The 16,199-nt window shown below is 39.1% G+C and overlaps 1 protein-coding gene across 3 annotated transcripts in view; it reads right to left on the minus strand.

The window, feature by feature from the left end:
- RBMS1 (RNA binding motif single stranded interacting protein 1) overlaps window positions 1-16,199 on the minus strand; it is a 103,916-nt gene that overhangs the window by 10,795 nt on the left and 76,922 nt on the right. For 2 of the 3 annotated variants that reach the window (XM_035897096.1, XM_009641669.2), the window contains exons 6-9: window positions 13,918-13,997; window positions 4,252-4,367; window positions 3,342-3,391; window positions 3,154-3,247 (exon numbers count right to left, since the gene is read on the minus strand). In XM_035897096.1, the coding sequence (XP_035752989.1) occupies window positions 3,154-3,247; window positions 3,342-3,391; window positions 4,252-4,367; window positions 13,918-13,997 (340 nt within the window). The remainder of the gene's footprint in view (window positions 1-3,153; window positions 3,248-3,341; window positions 3,392-4,251; window positions 4,368-13,917; window positions 13,998-16,199) is intronic. The other variant, XM_009641668.2, reaches the window with a different exon arrangement.

Here is a 16,199-nt window from a genome sequence, read left to right on the forward strand (position 1 = left end):
AGGGACCCATGCTGGAGCAGTTTGTGGAGAACTGTCTCCTGTGGGAGGGACCCCAGGGAAGGAGTGTGAGGAGTCCACCCTCTGAGGAGGAAAGAGCGGCAGAGCCAGAGCGTGATGAACTGACCCACTGACCGCAGCCCCCATTCCCTGTCCCCCTGTGCCACCTTGGGGGAGGAGGTAGAGAAATCGGGAGTGAAGTTGAACCCAGGAAAAAGGGAGGGATGGGGGGGAAGGTGTTTTAAAATGTAGGTTTTATTTTCTCATTATCCTCCTCTGATTTGATTGGCAATAAATTAAACTAATTTCCCCAGGTCAAGTCTGCTTTGCCCGTGACAGTAATTGGTGAGTGATCTCACCCTGCCCTTATCTCAACCCACAAGCTTTCTGTTGTATTTTCCCTCCCCTGTCCAGCCGAGGAGGGGAGTGACAGAGCAGCTTTGGTGGGCACCTGGAGTCCAGCCAGGGTCAACCCACCACAGACGCCTGACCTTGCAGACAAGGTAAATTAAAAAGATTAAAAGGTAAACTAAGAGGTTATATGGCTATCTAAGTTAAAAAGAGCTGGTTGCAACAGCTCTTTGAAAAAGTCTGCTGCAAGAAATATTGAAGTTAAGAATGGAAATGTTTCCTCTCTGCCTCTTCTAGGTTTGTAGGACAAGGCAGGATTCTGACCTGCACCGCACATGCAGAACTGACTCACGGCTCCTGTCAGACATTTAAAGCCCTTTAAACACCGCTACCATCATTCCCAGAGCCCTGTGAACAGGACAGGCAGACAAGACAGTCTTGAAAAAATATCCAGGTGAGGTTTTGTTCTGCAAGTTGGAAATATTTCTTCTCTCCTTTTGGTACTGACTTTCAAATCAGAGTAATATTTTTTTTTTCTTTTTTAGTCAGAAAAAGAGCAAACAGGAGTTCACAAATGGAAAACACTTGAACCCTCCCTTTCCTGAGGCAAAAGCTTAATGGCAAAAATACTGGTACAGCCTGACTAAAGCTTTGGCTAATCTCCTCATACTATGATAGTAACTGGCTTAGTACCGTTCATTCAGGTAAACAGAAGTTGCAGAAACAAACACTAGCCAAAACTTTACTAAATTTGTTTACCTTTAATAAGAATAAATCTAGGAACAGGTTATACCATGCCTCAAAGAAAAAATAAATAAATCACACTCTTGTGATACGTCCTGTTGTGTAGGTGACAGAGTGCTGCAGGTTTCAGTGAGAAGGGATCAGTAATGAAGATGTGACTCATACTCAAATTGTGAAACTCTTCTGGCCAGAACCTCCTTCCTCCCCAGTACTTAATACTTCAACTTAATTTTCAATTCCTATTACTGGGGCACTGCCAGCATCATGATATTAATAACTCCATCCACAATAATTTAAGCTCCACGCCATGCATATTGACATACTGGTAGCAGCATTGCTGGAAACATACAGTATTGTGGTCTGCCAATGTCAGTAAGCCCAGAAAAGTGATACTATATTCCTAAGTAATATATTTCCATTCCAACTTCAAACTTTTACTTGGATTCTGAGTATCAAGAGAGTCTTACATTGATAAATAATTTATATTTTAATAAAGAATAGCAGCTAATTCTATGGGAATATTTTTTCTGAGGAAGAACTTGCTGTGATTTTTGAGGTATTGCTGTACAAAGCAGAATGATTCAATATGCTGAAAAATAAAGTACAAGCACTGTCTGCCGACAGCAAACACTGCGTTGCGTAAGTCACCTCAGAAATTAATATACAATTAATCCAGCTGCCCTTTACCCCAGAGTACACTGTTTTACCTCCTACATAATGCTTTGCTCATACAAGAAGGCACTAGACCTCCAAACTAATATTAGACAATTCTTCCTCATTCTTCTCACCTGGAATGGGAGGGTATGTGGAAATTTCTGCAAGGGAATAGTGATCGAATGTCCCACAGTGACTCTGTCAGCCTTCTACAAGCCTTCTACGTGGCCTTCTGTATTCAGTTGCACCCCTAGTAAGCTAGAAAACTCAGCATGTCTCTCTCACTGAAAAGCAAACAGCCTCTTCTCCCTCCCCTGACATACAGAGGTAAGAATTTCCCAAATTTAATTGGTTTTGGTTATTAACAACCTGAATCGCTGATGGTTATTACTTCGTCTGTGTGTTAAACAGTAAAATGCCAAAATAGCTGATCATTTAGCTTACACTGGGATAACTGGCAAGCCTCAAGCAGTAATTACAGAGCACACATATAAGACTGCCATAGTAGTTGCAATAAATGCAAGTTGTTTGCAAAGCAAAATGCACGATGCTCTAAAATTGAGCATTCCTAAGAGATTTATATCAAAATACAAAAACTGTTCCATATCAAAACTGTTCCATATAATTTCTCAGCATGTTTAATTGCTTGTCAATATCCCTTGGTGGGAACTCAAGATGACACCTATCAAAATTCCTTTTCAGGAAGCTTTGGACTGGGGTCCAAGAACAAAAAATGTGCACAATTAAAGTTTTAATTTATTGTTCAAAATTAAGTAACTTTTTGTTTAGAAACACAGTTCTAGACTATTAAATGCTTTACTCCCAATATGAAAACGCTGAAATTGAATGCTTAATGCAATTTGAGCTTTGAACTCTTGATTTCAAATTTCCTTCTCTAATGTCAAGCAAGTTTCTATACCCTTCTTAGTACAACTACATAACACATTATTGTTGGCCTTTTTTTTCCCCCCCCCCCCCACTGAAACAACCTGGGAAAAAGGTTGAAAAGCCTGGAGAAGTATCTTTGAAATAGAATTTAACTAAATCAAGAAGATTTTAAATAAAGAATAATTATTTTAAACATGTATTATTGACATTAAAAGAACTTGTCCAAGAGAAAATGAAAAATCATACACGAAATGCAGAAGTGGCTACAAATACCTTAGCCATCAGCACAAGTTAGAGACTTTGTTTTGCAAGACACCATGTATCTCATTAAATTGCTGTGCTTCCTGAAACAAATACCCTTTTAGTTTTTAAGGCCTTCATTTTCATGCTGTACAGCATGAAGAGGCCACTTCATTAAAATGAAGCATTACTGGAGAAGTCATAAAACCAGATGTAGCAATTGATAAATAAACATAAGCCCTGATGAACCATTTCAGCTACTAAGTTCTAAATACAAACCTGGTATGTGGAAACCGGAGAAGCAATATATGGCGTAATAGATGTCTGAGTGATCATTCTGTTTGCTGTAATACTGTAGGGTGACGGATAAAATCTAGAAAATGCAGAAGTATTTATTAAATGCCAGTTCTGTGCATCTTTCATAACACAAACTTTGTTTTTCCTTAGTATGCCATTATTTAACATACCCATTTTGTAAAGCAGCTGTGGTTGGATCATACGTGAGTGTCATTCCAGCCTTTAAAAAAAAAAAAAAAAAAAGTGGAAAGAAAGAGTTGACAAAATTTATTTTGTCTGTGAATTATTGTAAATTATTTCTCTCCTTCTTTAATTGTGTTATTTTTAACTGAAAATTTGTATTGAAATACTTTAATTTACAGAAGTAATTATATAGTGAAGAGAGCCAGTGATATTGGCTATGAATACAAGTTTCCAAGTTCCCAGCATGAGGAACAAAATGCAATCCAAGAAATACCCGTCTAAGAAAACATGTGCGTGTTTGAGAGGCAGGGCGCAAAGACAATTATGTTAGGGTGTTGCCTACAATATATTAACTATAAGAATGAATGGGGAGTGCAGTTCTTCAGAAGACACACTTGAGTTTTCTTGTCTCATAGAAATGAGGCGTCCAGGCTTGCTAACCACAGTAAGCCTATGGAAGTATTATCTTGAACGTTAAAGATTAAAAAAGCTGTGACTAAGAAAAAATTAATGCTGCACTGCATTGGGATACTATTTTAATCTTACGGAAGTGATGTGCATTTCAGTGCTGCATAAATCAAAGGCTTATTTACTACATGTAAATAGTTATGTTTCAGGTAGATTTATAAAATTAGAAGTATCTCAGAAATATCCTGAGCAAGTTGAAGGAGATTTTATTGTTCACTTTAATGAAGTAGGATTTAGTGTTTCACATTTTGCCTTTCTTCCTCTTAAGATAGATACAGTTTAGTATTTTATAGAGTTGCAAACTGTCAGGTAAGAGTTGCCTGCACATTTTTAATGTCAAAGAGCCAAGCCAACAAGTCTCAATGCCTATCATTTTCATTAAGTATTCATTATTGTACACCCACACTAAAGCTTGAAGGGAGGACTTACAAGTCTCACCTCGCCTTCTCTGTGCCATGCTCTTCCATTCTGTATATATTTATTCTGATTCTGTCTCTTTTTCTGTCCTCCATCAGCAAACTTGCACAATAAAGGTTCTGCAGGAACTGAGAAGAAAGAAGGAATATTAGTGGAAGTAGCAATCGTACACAGGTGTTCAGCGCTCCAAATAAGGTATGGTTTTTAAGTTATATTCCCAATATGACAAGTTAAATAACACGGACTCATAACATCAACAACTCCTGCATAGCACAAAGACAGCTGCCACACACAAACAGAGCACCTGGAATGCCTTTTATCTTTGATTTTAAACTACTGCTCTAAGACCTGTTGGAAAGAAACATGGTCTGCATATCCTGAGTATGCGTCTGTTGGTCTGGGGATGAATGAGAACTGCCATATGGATTCTGAGCTTTGCCCCTTAGGAGGTACATCTAAGGAGGGAGGAGAATAAACCTGGTTCCCCCCAACCCTTGGAGGTTTCAGTAATGTCCTAAAACTTAAACTGCCCTGCTCATCCAGAACAGCCAGAAAGGCTGGCACGGTACCTCTGCTTACTCTAACCAGCGGGGTGGAGTGGGCACCTTTATCTCCTGCCACTTTCCATTGAAAAAATGCCACAACTGCCCATTCCCTTTTTATCTCTGCTCTATAAATGCAACCAGAAATTCTTCAAGATTTTTCTTTTATCTTCTTGTCTGCATACTGTCATGAAATAGTATAGTTATACTTCTTTTTTTGCAATTTTTTTGCATAACATAATGCTGACCATGACTTCAATTTCTAATGTCAAAATTCAAGCAATGAAAAAGAAAAGTTTGCATAGTACTCTTGCCCTATTACGAGCTTAAACTGTAATAGTTTGAGTACCTATGGCTGAGGCCCAGCTCTGCTACATCACACCACACCCTCCCTAATCACAGGGTAGAAGCGCTGTTATGACTTGGATGTGAACACTTCTCTGCCAATAATTCCTGACACATGAGCTGTCCAAGCTTTACCAGGACACTCCTCCAGTCGTTCACTGTTTAGCAATACCTGCATGAGACAGGGCTGGATCTGAAAACATGCAAGTTTCCAAAGGTAGAGTAAACACATGGGGTGGGAGGGCCACCCGCACAAAAAACAACCCCAAGAAAAATTTCAGCGTATCTGTATCACGCAACAAATTCTATTAGTATAACCGTGGCCAGTGCTGATGTGCTCTTCACTCTACATTTACAAAAGATGATTGGTATTGAAAACCTGAGAGTCTTACAACCTGGCAAAGAGCCTGACTTAAACCAGTGACATAAAACTAACACTAATGGCCAAGTCACCCCGGTTTTGGATGGCAAACCTAAAACACTGCCTCTGGTTCTACTGGGAAAATACCCGCTTCCTACAGGATACATTTTTTGACAGCCATCTCTATGAAAGTATGGATAGACTGGGAGTCAGAACTGGTATGTGGGTCCCTGCCTCATCTCCACCACTAACCACACACCCATCAGAGCTGTACCTCTCCCACCCGTGCGCTGTTACTCAGCAGACAAACAACTTGAATACCAGAGAGTCAGACCTCAGTACTGAACACGACACCTGAATTCATTCAAAATATATTATCTTACAGAAAATGGTAATTAAAATCCTGTAATCATAAAATAAACCAGAGAAAGGTTAGGCTAATGACACTGGAAAAAGTATTGGAGACCTATGGAGAGTGGAGGAAAGGCACAAGGAAATTAATAGAAACCAAAAAGTAGGCAAGACAAACTGGAGACCGCTATCTTCAAAATCTTGCATTTCTCAGGGGATTTTTGGCATTCCCAGAATTGAGGTTTGCTTTGGGGTCTTCTGTCATGAGAAAAAACTTCTATCATGGCATATTTGGGGCAAAAAAGTACTGTATCAATATGCTGATGGACAATTTCATGTTACTTTATAAAAGCTAGATCCCAATAAACTTGGTCATATCACGCAGCATTTTAATCCACATACAGTTTGGTCAAAATAAGAGGAGTTAATCTCAGAATGTTACTCAATATGGGTAAAAATGTCAAGTTCTGGTCTGAAATTATTTTGACTCTGATTTTACACAGCTAGGAAAAAAAAAAAAATCCATCAGAAAAGGAGAGCTGAGATCCAAATACTGAAGCTAACTGCCTTAAATTAAAAAAAAGCTCTCCCCCAGGTTGAGTATCTCTGGCTTCTTATAAATGATTTCAAACCATCTCATATTGTGGGAAGCATGTGTGACTTCCAAAATACACACTATAGCTTTTTGGATGAAGTAAAAAGAAATTGGCATGAGAACAGCTCATAAAGACATCAGAAAATACCCAAAGGTTTCTAGCCCTGTGATTCTGTATTACAGCACTCACAGGTAGAACATACTTTATTTAAATCTGCATTTCATTAAAAATCCCCATAGTGAATTGTACAAAACTTTTTTGAAAGCATTATTTGTGCTTACTTTTCCCATCATCTCAAGATACAAATTTTTTAAAAGTCAGAGCAAACCTGTCCAACTGTTTGAATAAAATGTCCATAAAAATCTATTTTAAGAACAAATACGATTTTTTTTTTCGGTAGGTAACTGAAAACAGCTAAATTTTGAATTATGGAACACCTTCTGTGGTGCATTGAAAATGCTCTCCTGATAAATTTAAAGATGAAGAAAAGAATGGAAGAAGAATTATCCACATGTATTGGATTTTACATATGTAATATCCAAAACCTGGAGCAATGAAGAAAAAAATTTTAAAAAAGGCATTAATTTGTGATTTGCCAGTAGTTGGTGCTCCATCTTACTGAACACAGATCTGGCCATGGGAACCCTTGCTTTTCTGACCTTCCAGCTTCTCTTGCTCCTCACTGTGTCCATAAATGAAGCCAGATACTGTTAAAGCTTCAACTCACATAAAAAAAAATTTTGAATTATGGAACACCTTCTGTGGTGCATTGAAAATGCTCTCCTGATAAATTTAAAGATGAAGAAAAGAATGGAAGAAGAATTATCCACATGTATTGGATTTTACATATGTAATATCCAAAACCTGGAGCAATGAAGAAAAAATTTAAAAAGGCATTAATTTGTGATTTGCCAGTAGTTGGTGCTCCATCTTACTGAACACAGATCTGGCCATGGGAACCCTTGCTTTTCTGACCTTCCAGCTTCTCTTGCTCCTCACTGTGTCCATAAATGAAGCCAGATACTGTTAAAGCTTCAACTCACATAAAAAAAACCCCCACACAACAAAGCAGACCACCTATTTAATACTGCCAATTGCTGTGAGCACGCTCCACAGCATTTGCCTTCCCCGATTCCAGTTCAAGATCTGAATGCTGATAGCTGGGACTGCTGCAACTGGAAGCCTAACTGCAATTTTTGGCTGCTCTTCATACATGTGACCCAAATACAACTGCGTTCATTGCTTCAAGAACACAATGACTGAGGGTCATCAGAGAGAGGGTCACGAGAAGGAGATAAACCTTCATGGGAGCCAAGTATGATCTACTGATCCCCCTCCCACAGAAGAATGACCATAGACCTTACTCTCTTCAAAACTAAATCTGAAATTTATTTCTTTAGCTTAGCTTTCCTCATATTTTTCATGAATACGTAAGATACTCTCTCTTCTGCACAAACATGTACATAATAGGTATATATATTAAACCAAAAAACTCCAACAAGCCCTACAGATCAGTCAAGCAATCTTTTTTTGTGGTCCAGGAAGGAAGGGAGAGTCATTTTTATTGTTTAGTTGTTGGGAAGCGTGCAGGCCTGGTGACGAAGGAGATCATTAATCATTCAGTAACTTGTCTGTATGTGCAAGAGAGAGGCACAGTGTAAACTGCACACACAGCTAAGAGATAGCTGATGCAAAAGGCTATGGCTTACAGTGGGTTTATGCTTCTGCAGCTAAGGTGCCATGTTTAAAATGCCCACTCCACTGACAGTGAAAACCAACAGACACCCCCAAGGGCTTGTAGGTGCCTGTTGAGCTGCTGTAACCCTGAGCTTCCCTGCCTTTTAACAGCGGGCCAGTGCTTTAAAACCTGGCTGTGAAAAGCACTGACCATCTCCTCCTGCCCCGAATCGCCCTCCTCTAGGGCTAATGTTTTTACGGAAGAAAGATGCAAATGCAGTATCAGTCCAGAGAGGAAATGCTTCCTTATCATATGTGTGTTGTGCACGCGTTTACATTAGAATTCAGTCTTCATTTGTTCGGTGTCTACCCAAACTCATACCAGGTGATACTATAATGTTTCCCATCCCTGGAAACATTCAAGGCCAGGTTGGATGGGGCTCTGAGCAACCTGATCTAGTTAGCAGTGTCCCTGCTCACTGCAGGGGGATTGGACTAGATGACCTCTAGGGGTCCCTTCCAACCCCAAACATTCTATGATTTTATGATTCTATAAATGCAAGAACGAAGTTGATGTTCTCATGTTGGACTTTGTATTTACACCCTTGACTTCACATGGCTAATTTTATCAATTTTTCAATAAACCCTGCTTTCAGTTATTAAAGAAATACAACAAAATGGCTTAAAAATGCTATTCTTTTCATCAGTTTTCAATCAAACTGCATCTTTCAGTGACTTTCATTGCTTATCTCCCGGTGGTAAAGCATATAGGACTAATAATGCATTCTGACATTAAAACATCACTTTAACGAGAGCAAGCCTGTACAGCTAGAAACCTTTGCCACAAGCTGTGGGAATCAAAAAAAGAAGTTGCGCAACCTGGGATCTCAGTAGCTTTGTATGTTTAAAGAGAAATGAAAAGTATACCCTTCACCATTCTAATCTTCACTTAAACGCAGTGCTCAGGGTTACATTTCTCTAATAATTTACACAGGGTTTAATAATTTGTCACAGGAGTGTATTCTGAGTTGTTTTGAGTAGTGTTTTTCTTTCCTGTTCCAATATTGCCTCTTAAAGCTAAGCAGTCATTACAAACTATGAGAATTGGAGCAGTAAGTTTCTAATCTTTGATCTAATGGGTAAAATCTTGGTTCCTCTGCCTTCAGTGTGACAATCAGGAGTGACACCAACCCTGTGACCTCTTGAAACCCTTGAGCAGTGGTTTTCAGAATGTGGTTCATGGATTATTTCTAAAGGATCTGTGAAAGATAACTAAGAAATGTGAGTTTATGGTCAAACAGCTTAACTTCACCATACAGAGATCTGCAGTGCTGGATACTTTGTAAAGGTAAGCTAACACAAAAAGCTCGAAAATGACTGCCACAAGATAACTACTTTGGGGCTCCATTTTCTCTCACCCTCCTACACTAGAAAGATGTCCAAGATCAGAATCGTTTCGAACAGTGGTGTCTACCACAGCTGGTGGACCTCTTCCTAGTCCACAGTCAAGAGCACAGGCAGGAGCAGAGCTCTCATACCTGTCTTAATTTTCCTCCCTAAACCAGAATCTGAGTGACCAGTATCTTTACCAGAAGTGGGAAGAGGAGGGTGGGTCATGGATAACCTATGATTTTTGGGTCATCACCATAACCTGCCTTTCCTGAAGCAAAGATGGTACGGCCTGCTCAGCAAAAATGCTTTCTACCTTACACCCATTAAAACAAAATCACCTATTTTTCAGTAAAAAGAAGTATTAAATAATCCATAAGGCCTATACAACAGGCATAAAACTTTTTTAACTTTTTGACTTCTATATTTTTCATTTTAAATGTAAGAGAGACAAATGCACTCAGACTTACACATACCTCATGTATTCTACAGCACAACAGCTTTATGTAATTGTTTATATAATTATTCTCATGTATCATCATGCAGCTACATGCTGCTGTGATAGGGAGGAGATGCCTTTCATGATTTTGCCCGGCAGATCCTTCCTACAATTGTTATGGGCCCAACAAACGGCAAAAAGACAGCAAGCATTAAGTATCATCTTCAGGGGAGGGAAGCTAAGCATGCTGCTCTGTCCTCACTACTCATCTTCTGCGTCCTGGCTCCTTATACTAGTCTAGTCTCTATTTCCTCCAATTCACATCATGAGGTTCACATTTCACAGGAGAATAGAAAGGCTTTAAATATCACATTATTCACTGAAAACAATCATTCTTTAAAGAGAAAAGTAGAACTAAATGCCAAAGTTATTTCACAGTTCCAGCAATCGTGTAATAAACATAGAGTTGAGAAGAGCACCTATGAGGACAGGCTGAGGGAGTTGGGCTTGTTCAGCCTGGAGAAGAGAAGGCTGCGGGGAGACCTGATTACGGCCTTTCAGTACCTAAAGGGGGCCTATAGGAAAGATGGGGAAAATCTTTTTAGTAGGGCCAGCAGTGACAGGACAAGGGGTAATGGTTTTAAACTAAACCAGGGGAGGTTTAGACTAGATATAAGGAAGAAATTCTTTACTATGAGGGTGGTGAAACACTGGAACAGGTTGCCCAGAGAGGTAGTGGAGGCTCCATCCCTGGAAACATTCAAGGCCAGGTTGGATGGGGCTCTGAGCAACCTGATCTAGTTAGCAGTGTCCCTGCTCCTGCAGGGGTGTTGGACTAGATGACCTCTAGGGGTCCTTTCCAACCCAAAACATTCTATGATTCTATTCTATGATTCTAAGAGAACGAACTACAAAAATCAAAGTCCTGACAGAAATGGACAGTAAGTCATAGTCCATAAAACAAAACAAACTATTATAGTAACTTACACAACAGAAATACAAACCCCAGCTAGAACAAATGGTGAAACTAATAAACCATTCCTAAGAGTTTTCAGATTATACCGACTTGCAGCGCATTTGAAATTGCTCTCCGAGATAGCCTTCCCTCTTCCTGACTGAAGACAAACAAGGACACACTAAATACTGAATACATTTCATTATGCTAATACAGAGCAGGGTAATAAAGCCTGAATAGCTCGTTACATCTGGGTTCACCTTGCTCAGTATTGTCAATGCCCAGTCACTCACTGAATTCTACAGTCGACGCTTTTATGACCACCCTGTGCTACCTTTGTCCCTCTCAGATTCATAGAGGTTTTTCTGGTTTGTCTTCTCATGCTCCATAGGTTTCACCTATGCTTCCTATAACTGCGCTTAACCCATTCTTCCATTTAAACCCAAGCTTAGTTAAAATAACAAAGCTGCATTATGAAAGCATGTTTTTGTTGAACAGATGTTCTTCCTCCCACACCTATTTCATTACAGGCCTGTCTCTCCTACCCTCCTCATCCTGATAACAGTGTTTTTATAACCAGCTCCCTTTGCTGATTTTAGCCAAGTTTCTAGGACACAATGTTTTAATTTAAACATAGTTCCAGTTCTGCAATTTTATTTTGCATGTATTTGAACTTGCTTCCCTATAACCCCAAAGGATGCTAATCTATTTCAAAACATTTTCCCAACCTTTGTTTGTCCAAGAGCTTTCCCACTACATCTACTTTTCTCTGTGCAGCCAGCCTAAGACCACAGTTGCCCCATGACTCTGCCCCACTTTTTGGCAGACTGCAGCATATTATCGTGCATAAGCTGCATCCTCTAATAAGATTGCATTATTGGACATGTGCTTGCTACGTGGTGAGGAACTCCAGGAAGAATTTGAACTCCATAAAAACCTCTCCATGGAGCAACAGAACTTCACAGCACCAGCATGGAAAAGTAGAGTTGGGGCTGTACCCTACACAACAAAATTGAGAGTCTTTAACAAACGAGGTTCTCGCGACTCCCTTATGCACCTACTTACCCGTTGCATTTTTCAGCATCATGGAGGGTGCAACTCACTTCACTTAAGTGACTTTCAGACGTTATCTATTTCTGAGTGACTCACCCAGACACTCTTTGTAACTGCAAGGACAGCTGACAACAGATACATCAGTCTGTGGAGGTGCGTGCTTCTTTAGACAGAGAGCCTAGATGACTACTTTGCCAACTAAGCATCAGAAGTTAAAGTCCGTGAGACCCCTCTTTAGTTTCCACTTTCTGACAATCACCATTTCTGTGCAAATTGCTTGTCCCTAATTAATCACATTTTTCTGGTAAATGTTTTCCTCCACACTGCGGAAATCGTTCTTACAATTCCGTGCAGCAACTTTTATTTCTACCTTGTTGAACCTTATCATATAAGGGTGCAACTCCAGCTTCAGCAACGGCCCAGAGACAGAGCATGATTAGCAATGGCATGCTTGACAGCTTGTTCATTGAGAACAGGATAATGCAAGTGAAAATAAAAATGAGCAAACTAAAAAGCACTAATAGGAAGTTCAGCTACAGTTTTTTACTGGATCTAATTGAATAGAAACCCCTATATGTTAATCTGAACTTCTGCTTCCTCCATACTTTTTACTCTAATTATGTCCAAGCCATAGCAGCACTATAAAACTAATCACGGAGGGTGAATCAGAGCACAGTCGGCACTCAGAGAAAATCGTTCCATGATCTCCTTGCCCCTAAAGGGATTTTCCGTCTCATAAAACTCAGATCACTAAATATATGAAATAGAAAAGTAAATGCTACTGCCCCTATGTATAACAAAGTTTTAAGTAAATAATCTCGGCAAGCAATCCCAATGCAAAGGGTCTGCAAAAGCCAACCCAGGGAAGTCAAAACCCTGTGTTAGATTAGCGTTGGTGAAGGGAGTGGTTTCCTGTGCTCTAAAGCAACTTTCCATCCCTACCGCAGCAAAGACTGCCTCAAACTGGAGTAATCTTTCAGGGATGAGGCACGTATGTAGTTTTACTAAACAAGCCACATTCTTGTCTGCCTGCTGAGAGCTGCTTTCCTCCTCTTTCGTGTCAGGCTCTGGCTGTGGACAATATTTTACCAGCGGCATAAAGGTGGCTTCAGCAAGCACATCAACAATGTAAAATTCCTGCTTGGGATTCTCAATAAAATGGTTACCTGGAATGCCAGGCATGTATTCTTTCCTCCTTTATTGTCCTCTTTTCTATTTTACTCTGCTGCTCTGAATTTCCCTTCCTCATTTTTGAGTGTTTATGGAATATACATTTTGTCTCTTAGAAACAGTGCTGACAAAGCAGGCAAACCGATGAGGAACTTGGTGTGACAACAAAATTGCACTATGTAGCTTCTCTGCATTTTGCCTTGCACAGTATTTCCAGAAGTGGCATTCTGTTGACCTCCTTCCATCTTCCTGAAGAACCTCAAAGCCTACTTTGACTTGAGAGTCACAGCTCCCCAGTGAATGAAAGTGCCTGGCATAAAGGCACTGCTGCAGAATCTATTTTTTTCTAATCAGATCTTTTTTTGAAAATTACTTCCAAAAAAAAAAAAAAAATCACCAACAGATGGCAAAAGTAGTCCATTTTTTGCCTCTCTCAGAAAAAATTGTCCACGGACAATCAGCCAAATTCTGTACTGATACACATACAACACATACTTGCCTCCTGACTTCAGCTGGGATTATGTGGGTTGTAAATTTGCACATAGCTGGCTTAAGGCATTTTAGTTGCTTGTCTATCTGCTAGGAGAGAACATTACTAGATTCCTAGAAAAGGTTTACAGTAGAAAAGTGATATACTGTGTTCCAAGTGAGCAAGTATTACAGTCATCCAACAAGACACAGTTTAATTTTAATAAGCCTGCCTCTGAACGAGAAGCCAGATACAACAATCAGCGTAACAGGCTTCCACTATGTAAGCAGTAACCCATTCATACATCTTGTTAGAAATATATGCAACGTACCAGAAACTCCTGCTGGTGTCTTTATGAATTTTCCATTAAAATGAGCAATCACTGCTTCACATTTTTCTGTTGACTCCATTCTAAGAAAATAAAGAATAATTTACATAAATTAAACACTCATCCGGATTCCCATGTTTGTGATTTTTTTAAGCATATGTCTTGCTTTTTCTTGCTTCACTTTTGTGGCTTGCTTTCCCATGTGCGAGCAATAGAGAGTTGTGTGTGTTTTCTAAGAACACACAACTTCAGAAAGGTAGACCTAAACTCAGTTAACACTTTATGCACTCTGAGGCCAAAGTCAGTGCCAAACTGCAAATACAATACCCTTATTTACTTAGAAATTAGGCGGAAAATAACTTGGACAGCTGTAGCACAAAGTACCTATGCTGTCTTGAAGGAAGCAGACAGACTGATCCACAATCGTTCATACTGAATCCTTAGTGCCCATGATACATACAACAAACGCTAATGCCACTTTTGATAAAGGATTCTGAAGCGCCTGTACAGTTTAAGGGTAATAAACTCAAATATAAACATGCCTGATTGCATGACCTGAACTGCCTTTGCAGCTTTTAGCTTATATGTATCATCCTAATTAAATGACGTACCTGTCTCTTATTTAATTGTCTCCAAGTTACCTTCAAAACAGAAACCAGTAACAGAGTAGCTGTGACGGCTATTGAGAATTTATCCAGCGTCCTGAACAGGTTTGTGCACTTATGTTGTCAAAACTAGACTTAACAGACTGGGTGGACTACTGGTGAGCTAGTGCTAGCCTGGGAGTGGCTCCGGAGGTTGCAGCTACATCCTTACATAGCAATGCAGATGTGTCAGTCCTAACTGCCAGCTTGGACTGAGTCGCAACGGATAACAGAGACATGCAAGTACAACAAAATCTGTTTTAAAAGAAGAATATGTTTTGCAGCTGTCTGCAAGATGATATTTGGATAATGTTGAACAGAGATTTTGTTTTTATTTGTTCATTACGTTCTGTTAATTCAGGCATCCAAAATTAGGCCAATGGCCTCAGCAGCAAAGAAGCAGTACTAAAAATTACTAAGTCTTGGCACCTTTTCAATTCCAATAGCCTTTCTGCACAGGCCGATGTAATACAGTCATAGACAACAGGCAAAATCATCAAAATGCCAGACTGAACAAGGAGTTTTCTTCATGGTTTCAAAAATACCTTCTAGAAAATTTTCAGAAGTTCTGGACTGCTGGATCTGCATCAAAGAAACCTACATTTTTTTGTCTCACATGAAACAAACAATATAATTTAGTTTCAGACTCAAGTCTGGACTTGATAAAATATATTACCCCTTATTAAACTAATAAAATGCTCCCAAAGGCAAGAAATTAAAATCTTTATTTAATGTCTACATGTTTCTTGGACAATTTTAACTACTACTTATCCCAAAACGTCCCAATACCTACCTTGCAGAAGGGGAGAAATTCTGATTAGATATGATAGCGACAGCATATTCTATAAGTTATGTATAATATACGTAAGTGAATAAAAAATATGTATAAAATAACCTCATGTTTATGTGTATGTATATAAAACATATGTATGTATAATACAGAACCTATTGAGAAAATATTTACTTTAAAACCAATCTCTTTTAATGTCTTCAATACAAGCAAGGTTTTGGATACACGCAAGTCTTTTTGACTTTTACATACAATTCTAAAACTCTTCTGGCTATATTAGAATAAAAGCATTCCTAAAATACCACTGATTCAAGGTAGAGTTGGTAAGCAAGTTTAGGGAGAAAAGACTGAATAAATTCATAATGCCTACTGAATTTCAGCTTGGGTGTTACTGCATTCTGCCCTTCATAGTCCCAAAAAGTGGAATCTGCATTTATGCAAGTATCGGTATTTTTCAAAATTAGTAAATATAACTTTGGGATATGCATTGCTTCGTATGTCATCCAAAAAACCATACACACGTCTGTGATATTTGTACGGAGTTCACACTCAAATACTTATGCATATGCTTATATGAAAGAAATACAAGTGTATGAATGAAATAAAAATGCCCAATTAAATTTGCACCAAAAATATTACAAATTCTTACTGATTTTTTTTAAAGAAATTTTGGTAGAAAACAAACTTGCTGGTTTTGCACTCTTAAATAAAGGAATATCATCCCATTGTTTCTAATTCTGTGCCTTTGTTTGTATCTTCTTGAAACTGGACAGTCTGCCAAGTAAATAAATGGGGGGGGGGGGGAATTTAAAAATACCATAAAAATTGCAGTGCTGTGAACCACCCATATC

Source organism: Egretta garzetta, unplaced genomic scaffold (genome assembly GCF_000687185.1).
Source record: "Egretta garzetta isolate BGI_Z169 unplaced genomic scaffold, ASM68718v1 scaffold577, whole genome shotgun sequence".
NCBI lineage: Eukaryota > Metazoa > Chordata > Aves > Pelecaniformes > Ardeidae > Egretta > Egretta garzetta.